The sequence below is a fragment of the Eleutherodactylus coqui genome, chromosome 11 (assembly GCF_035609145.1).
Source record: "Eleutherodactylus coqui strain aEleCoq1 chromosome 11, aEleCoq1.hap1, whole genome shotgun sequence".
Lineage (NCBI taxonomy): Eukaryota > Metazoa > Chordata > Amphibia > Anura > Eleutherodactylidae > Eleutherodactylus > Eleutherodactylus coqui.
In genome coordinates this window covers 142,278,943-142,286,724 of record NC_089847.1, presented here as the reverse complement: position 1 = coordinate 142,286,724, position 7,782 = coordinate 142,278,943, and the positions used below count along the sequence as shown (strand labels likewise).

Here is a 7,782-nt window from a genome sequence, read left to right as displayed (position 1 = left end):
AGTCACTGCGTGTAAGGCTGGTAACCCGGGGTGTGTAGTCACAATTATCACACATCACAGTCACTGCGTGTAAGACTGGTAACCTGGGTGTGTAGTCACAATCATCACACATCACAATCACTAATCCCGGGTATGTAGTGCTTGTTGCTTGCAGCTTGCTAGCGGTTGGGGTTTCCGCCCGGTCGCAGTGTCGGTATTAGTGTATCTTGACACCACCGGAAGCTAGGGGTGTGACAGAAGGAACGCCCCTCTCACGCCCCTAGCTTCTGATAGGGTGAAGCCTGCAAGGTCCTAGCAGCACAGTGGCAGCATGTACAGGTGATAACGTAAGGCAAACAATAGTGTTACCCGCAGCTCCGGGGGCGGCCTCACCTCTTGTGCTGCCTGGACAGTGATCTCCCCCGCTAGTGCGCTGCCGCCGGGACTGTGTGCAGCGTGGCCGCCGCTCCCCCATGTGACGCATTTTGCCCTGGCGCTGACCGGACATTGAGCTTTGTGCCGGCCGCTCCCCCGCTGGCAGCCTTAGCACTTCGCCGCCACGATAGTCGCAATGGGGGTGGGGCCCATAGCGCTGCCTCTCCGTCTGCGGTCTTGGCCCGGCACTTTTCCTCCGGCCCTGTGGGCTCCCTGATCCGCCGCTGTGCCTCAGTGACATCGGGTGGGGGTGCCCATTGTGGAGCGACTATGCCCGTGTGCTGCCACACTCCGTACGGCTGGCGCTGCGCGGACAGGCTCTGCGGTTGCACCACTTATTTCCTTTTACTGCCCTTCCAGGACCTAGTTTAAGGGCAGCCAATCACCTCCAGGGGGCGTCGCCCTCTGTCGATCTTGACTCCACCAGGACTTCCTGGTGGAGTCAAGATACACTAATACCCGCAGTGTCTGGGCGCTGCTGTGTTTTTGCTCGTGATATTCCACCTCGCCGCCCGCCGATGCCCCTCGGACACCAGCAGGACTTTGGGGCTCCTCCTTCGATTTCTGGTAGGAAGGAGGACAAAATCGCGGCGGCGTCATCTCATCCGTTAACCAGCGGACACATCGGACCCCCATTATGGCCGACGGGGGCCGCATTATCCTCTCCGATAAACGCGTCGCTGCAGAAGGAAGCGGGCGACCGGCCCGCGGGGCGTCCACCAGGGCCAAGAAGGTGAAGGGTTAATGCAGGGCTCTTCTCTGAATGAGGCAGACTGGTGGTCCGCGGGGGCCACAACAACAATGGGGGATCCCCTGTTTACTCTGCGGGGCCCCTTGTCACTCAGGGGTTAATGCTGGCAGCCCGGCGGTGATTGGCTGTGCGGCTCTCAGGGGCCCCTGCAGGTGGGGGCCACATCGCGGGTTACCCGCGTTCTGGGGTCCGTCCGTTCAGCGGGTACCTGCAAGAGTCGAGCTGTGGGCGTGCTCTGGCCCTGCTGACCAATCAGCGCTACGCCCCACCCCCTGCCCGCGGCTGAGCCCCGCCCTCCTGCCCGCTGATCTCGGGGCGGAGTCCCGCAGACCGGAGAGCATGGAGCGGAAGATCGCCCGGGAGTTCCGCCACAAGGTGAGCTTCAGGGGAGCAGAGGCCCCGCCCCCCGCGCTGACGTGGTCGCCGGTGGATGCGGGGGTTGTGCTGCTCCTTGTAGTCCGGATGGTCCGCGGCCCCTGATATTGGGGTGCAGCCAGTGGCCTTTGCCCCCACGTATGTTACGGCGCAGCCGGGCGCCAACAGGTGCGCCAACAGGTGTGCCAACCTACCTGAAAACAACGGATGCGTCGGCAAACCGCAAAGACTGGCGGACGGCAACGAGGTCATCGCAGCGGCGTAACGAGGTCATCACTGCGCCGTAACGAGGTCATCGCTGCGCCGAAACGAGGTCATCGCTGCGCCGTAACGAGGTCATCGCTGCGGCGTAACGATGTCATCACTGCGGCGTAACTATGTCATCACTGCGGCGTAACGAGGTCATCACTGCGGCGTAACGAGGTCATCACTGCGGCGTAACGATGTCATCACTGCGGCGTAACGAGGTCATCATTGCGGCGTAACGAGGTCATCACTGCGGCGTAACGAGGTCATCACTGCGCCGAAACGAGGTCATCACTGCGGCGTAACGAGGTCATCACTGCGGCGAAACGAGGTCATCACTGCGGCGTAACGAGGTCATCACTGCGCTTACTGCTCGCCGGGCGCAAGATACCGAAAATGTCCCACTAATGTTACAGGAATTTGTGGACGGCTGTTAACCCCGCGTGGCCAGGATCCACCGCTCCCCCCCTCGGGCAAGGGAGAAAGTGGGGGACACTCCGCCCGAGAGGGGTAATGGCGAACGGGGACGAAGACATAACACCTGTAGATGGGAGGCCCCTCCCCCTCTGCGGGGTCACCAGGTAGCGGCCCCTCCCCCTCCTCCATGGTGGTTGTTCTGGCTTTATTGAAGGTAAAGTCCAGCGTGCGGCATCGGTGACTCCGCCTACAGTTAACTCCTCGTGGCCCACGGCTGCTCCCTCCCCACAGAAACTCAGGGGATAGCAGTGGGCACGAACAGGAGATACTATGCACTCAAAACGTGGTCTGGGATCCCCACGCCGCGCTGCCATCCCCTCGGATGGGATCCCCACGCCGCGCTGCCGTCCCCTCGGATGGGATCCCCACGCCGCGCTGCCATCCCCTCGGATGGGATCCCCACGCCGCGCTGCCGTCCCCTCGGATGGGATCCCCACGCCGCGCTGCCGTCCCCTCGGATGGGATCCCCGCGCCGCGGTGCCGTCCCCTCGGATGGAATCCCCACGCCGCGCTGCCGTCCCCTCGGATGGAATCCCCACGCCGCGGTGCCGTCCCCTCGGATGGAATCCCCATGCCGCGCTGCCGTCCCCTCGGATGGAATCCCCACGCCGCGGTGCCGTCCCCTCGGATGGAATCCCCACGCCGCGCTGCCGTCCCCTCGGATGGCGGGAAACCCCACACCGCGGGGCCGTCCTCTCGGGTGGGATCCCCACGCTGCGGTGCTGACCCCTCGGGTGGGGGGAAACCCTACGTTGCGGTGCTGTCCCCTCGAGGGCGGTGTCTCTACTCCAGGGCCTGCCCCTGGGGGGGGGCGGGAATATAGGGACTGTGTGGGAGTGGGACCGTGCTGTGTCTTCGGGGGGGGGGGGACCGTTTGTGTGTGTGTGGGGTGCTGTGTGTACTGGGAGGGGGGACTGTGTGTGTGGGGAGGGGGGGTGCTGTGTGTGAGGGGAGGGGACTGTGTGTGTGTGTGGGGGAGGACCGTGTATAGGGGGAGGGGTGGACTGTGTGTGTGGGGTGCTGTGTGTACTGGGAGGGGGGGACTGTGTGTGTGGGGTGCTGTGTGTATGGGGAGGGGGTGGGGCTGTGTGTGTTGGGGGGTGCTGTGTGTACGGGGACTGGGGGACTGTGTGTGGGGGGGGGGGGCGTGTGTACGGGGAGGGGGGACTGTTTGTGTGTGTGGGGGGGGGGTGTATGGGGAGGGGGGACTGTGTGTGGGGGGGCGTGTGTACGGGGAGGGGGGACTGTTTGTGTGGGGGGGGGCGTGTGTACGGGGAAGGGGGACTGTTTGTGTGTGGGGGGCGTGTGTACGGGGAGAGAGGGACTGTTTGTGTGTGGGGTGCTGTGTGTACGGGGAGGGGGGGGACTGTGTGTGTGGGGGGGGCGTGTGTACGGGGAGGGGGGGACTGTGTGTGTGTGTGGGGGGGGCGTGTGTACGGGGAGGGGGGACTGTGTGTGTGTGTGTGGGGGGGGGCGTGTGTACGGGGAGGGGGGACTGTGTGTGTGGGGGGGGGGGGCGTGTGCACGGTGAGGGGGGACTGTTTGTGTGTGTGGGGGGGGGGCGTGTGTACGGGGAGGGGGGGATTGTTTGTGTGTGTGTGGGGTGCTGTGTGTACGGGGAGGGGGGGGGACTGTTTGTGTGTGTGGGGTGCTGTGTGTACGGGAAGGGGGGGACTGTGTGTGTGTGTGTGTGGGTGGTGCTGTGTGCACTGGGAGGGGGGGACTGTGTGTGTGGGGTGCTGTGTGTATGGGGAGGGGGGGGAACTGTGTGTGTTGGGGGGTGCTGTGTGTACGGGGAGGGGGGGACTGTTTGTGTGTGGGGTGCTGTGTGTACGGGGAGGGGGGGGACTGTTTGTGTGTGTGGGGTGCTGTGTGTACGGGAAGGGGGGGACTGTGTGTGTGTGGGGGGGTGCTGTGTGCACTGGGAGGGGGGGACTGTGTGTGTGGGGTGCTGTGTGTATGGGGAGGGGGGGGAACTGTGTGTGTTGGGGGGTGCTGTGTGTACGGGGATGGGGGGACTGTGTGTGTTGGGGGGTGCTGTGTGTACGGGGATGGGGGGACTGTGTGCGTGGGGGGGACCGTGTGTACGGGGAGGGGGGACTGTGTGTGGGGGGGGCGTGTGTACGGGGAGGGGGGGACTGTGTGGGGGGGGGGGGGCGTGTGTACGGCGAGGGGGGGCTGTTTGTGTGTGTGTGTGTGGGGGGCGTGTGTACGGGGGGGGGACTGTGTGTGGGGGGGGCGTGTGTACGGGGAGGGGGGCGACTGGTGGGGGGGCGTGTGTACGGTGAGGGGGGACTGTTTGTGTGTGTGTGGGGTGCTGTGTGTACAGGGAGGGGGGGACTTTGTGTGTGTGTGGGGTGCTGTGTGTACGGGAAGGGGGGGACTGTGTGTGTGGGGTGCTGTGTGCACTGGGAGGGGGGGACTGTGTGTGTGTGGGGTGCTGTGTGTATGGGGTGGGGGGGGAACTGTGTGTGTTGGGGGGTGCTGTGTGTACAGGGACGGGGGGACTGTGTGTGTACGGGGAGGGGAAGGGACTGTGTGTGTGGGGGGGACCGTGTGTACAGGGAGGGGGGGCTGTTTGTGTGTGTGGGGTGCTGTGTGCACTGGGAGCGGGGGACTGTGTGTTGGGGGGTGCTGTGTCTATGGGGAGGGGGGGAACTGTGTGTGTTGGGGGGGTGCTGTGTGTACGGGGGGACAGTGTGTGTGTGGGGAGTGCTGTGTACGGGGAGGGGAGCGGACTGTGTGTGTGTGGGGGGACCGTGTTACGGGGAGGGGTGGACTGTGTCTGTGGGGTGCTGTGTGTACTGGGGGGGACTGTGTGTGGGGTGCTGTGTGTACGGGGACGGGGGGACTGTGTGTGCGTGGGGTGCTGTGTGTACGGGGAGGGGACTGTGTGTGTGTGTGTGGCGGGGGGGGGGGGGGGGACCGTGTGTACGGGGAGGGGGGGGGGACTGTATGTGTGGGGGGACCGTGTGTACGGGGGGGGACCGTGTGTGTGGGGTGCTGTGTGTACGGGGAGGGGGGGGACCGTGTGTGTGTGGGGAGGGGGGGGGACCGTGTGTGTGGGGTGCTGTGTGTACGGGGAGGGGAGGTTACTGTGTGTGTGGGGTGCTGTGTGTGGGGGGGACTGTGTGACAGGGAGGGGAGGGGACTGTGTGTGTGGGGGGGGGACTGTGTGACAGGGAGGGGAGGGCTGTGTGTGTGGCGGGACCGTGTGTATAGGGGGAGGATGCTGTGTATGGGGAGGGGGAACTGTGTGTGTGTGTGGGGGTGGGCAGCAGGGGGACCGTGTGTACAGGGAGGGGCTTCATCCTGAGGGGTCACTGTGAGTGTTCTGTGTTTCAGGTGGAGAAATACATTGAGAACGAGGCGGAGAAAGACTATCTGTACGATGTGCTGCGCATGTACTACCAGTGAGTGAGGGCCACCTGTCCCACAATGCACTGCCCCCCCCACCTGTCCCACAATGCACTGCCCCCCCCACCTGTCCCACAATGCACTGCTCCCCCCACCTGTCCCACAATGCACTGCTCCCCCGACCTGTCCCACAATGCACTGCTCCCCCGACCTGTCCCACAATGCACTGCCCCCCCCCACCTGTCCCACAATGCACTGCCCCCCCCACCTGTCCCACAATGCACTGCTCCCCCGACCTGTCCCACAATGCACTGCTCCCCCGACCTGTCCCACAATGCACTGCCCCCCCCACCTGTCCCACAATGCACTGCCCCCCCCACCTGTCCCACAATGCACTGCCCCCCCACCTGTCCCACAATGCACTGCCCCCCCCACCTGTCCCACAATGCACTGCTCCCCCCACCTGTCCCACAATGCACTGCTCCCCCGACCTGTCCCACAATGCACTGCTCCCCCGACCTGTCCCACAATGCACTGCCCCCCCCACCTGTCCCACAATGCACTGCCCCCCCCACCTGTCCCACAATGCACTGCTCCCCCGACCTGTCCCACAATGCACTGCTCCCCCGACCTGTCCCACAATGCACTGCCCCCCCACCTGTCCCACAATGCACTGCCCCCCCACCTGTCCCACAATGCACTGCCCCCCCCCCACCTGTCCCACAATGCACTGCTCCCCCGACCTGTCCCACAATGCACTGCTCCCCCGACCTGTCCCACAATGCACTGCTGCCCCCCACCTGTCCCACAATGCACTGCTGCCCCCCCCACACCTGTCCCACAATGCACTGCTGCCCCCCCCACCTGTCCCACGATGCACTGCTGCAACCCCACACCTGTCCCACAATGCACTGCTGCAACCCCCCACCTGTCCCACAATGCACTGCTGCCCCCACCTGTCCCACAATGCACTGCTGCCCCCCCACCTGTCCCACAATGCACTGCTGCCCCCCCCACCTGTCCCACGATGCACTGCTGCCCCCCCACCCCACCTGTCCCACGATGCACTGCTGCCCCCCACCTGTCCCACAATGCACTGCTGCCCCCCCACACCTGTCCCACAATGCACTGCTGCCCCCCCACACCTGTCCCACAATGCACTGCTGCAACCCCCCACCTGTCCCACAATGCACTGCTGCCCCCCACCTGTCCCACAATGCACTGCTGCCCCCCCACACCTGTCCCACAATGCACTGCTCCCCCCCCACCTGTCCCACAATGCACTGCTGCAACCCCACACCTGTCCCACAATGCACTGCTGCCCCCCCACCTGTCCCACAATGCACTGCTGCCCCCCCACCTGTCCCACAATGCACTGCTGCCCCCCCACCTGTCCCACAATGCACTGCTGCCCCCCACCTGTCCCACAATGCACTGCTCCCCCCCCACCTATCCCACAATGCACTGCTCCCCCGACCTGTCCCACAACGCACTGCTGCCCCCCACACCTGTCCCACAATGCACTGCTGCCCCCCCACCTGTCCCACAATGCACTGCTGCCCCCCCCACCTGTCCCACAATGCACTGCTGCCCCCCCACACCTGTCCCACAATGCACTGCTGCTCCCCCTCCTGTCCCACAATGCACTGCTGCCCCCCCCACCTGTCCCACAATGCACTGCTGCCCCCCCACCTGTCCCACAATGCACTGCTGCCTCCCCCCCCACACCTGTCCCAAAATGCACTGCTGCCTCCCCCCCACCTGTCCCACGATGCACTGCTGCCCCCCCACCTGTCCCACGATGCACTGCTGCCCCCCCCCACCTGTCCCACGATGCACTGCTGCCCCCCCCACCTGTCCCACAATGCACTGCTGCCCCCCCACCTGTCCCACAATGCACTGCTGCCCCCCCCACCTGTCCCACAATGCACTGCTGCTCCCCCTCCTGTCCCACAATGCACTGCTGCCCCCCCCCACCTGTCCCACAATGCACTGCTGCCCCCCCACACCTGTCCCACAATGCACTGCTGCTCCCCCTCCTGTCCCACAATGCACTGCTGCCCCCCCCACCTGTCCCACAATGCACTGCTGCCCCCCCACCTGTCCCACAATGCACTGCTGCCTCCCCCCCCACACCTGTCCCAAAATGCACTGCTGCCTCA

General features: G+C 65.1%; 1 protein-coding gene across 1 annotated transcript in view; it reads left to right on the top strand.

Moving 5' to 3' along the window:
- The first annotated feature begins 1,467 nt into the window (after positions 1 to 1,467).
- The window catches only part of USH1C (USH1 protein network component harmonin), an 87,109-nt gene continuing 80,794 nt past the window's right edge, over positions 1,468 to 7,782 (top strand). Inside the window, 2 exon segments of the mRNA XM_066583719.1 lie at positions 1,468 to 1,540; positions 5,609 to 5,676. Of these exon segments, the coding sequence (XP_066439816.1) occupies positions 1,505 to 1,540; positions 5,609 to 5,676 (104 nt within the window). The 5' untranslated portion in view covers positions 1,468 to 1,504.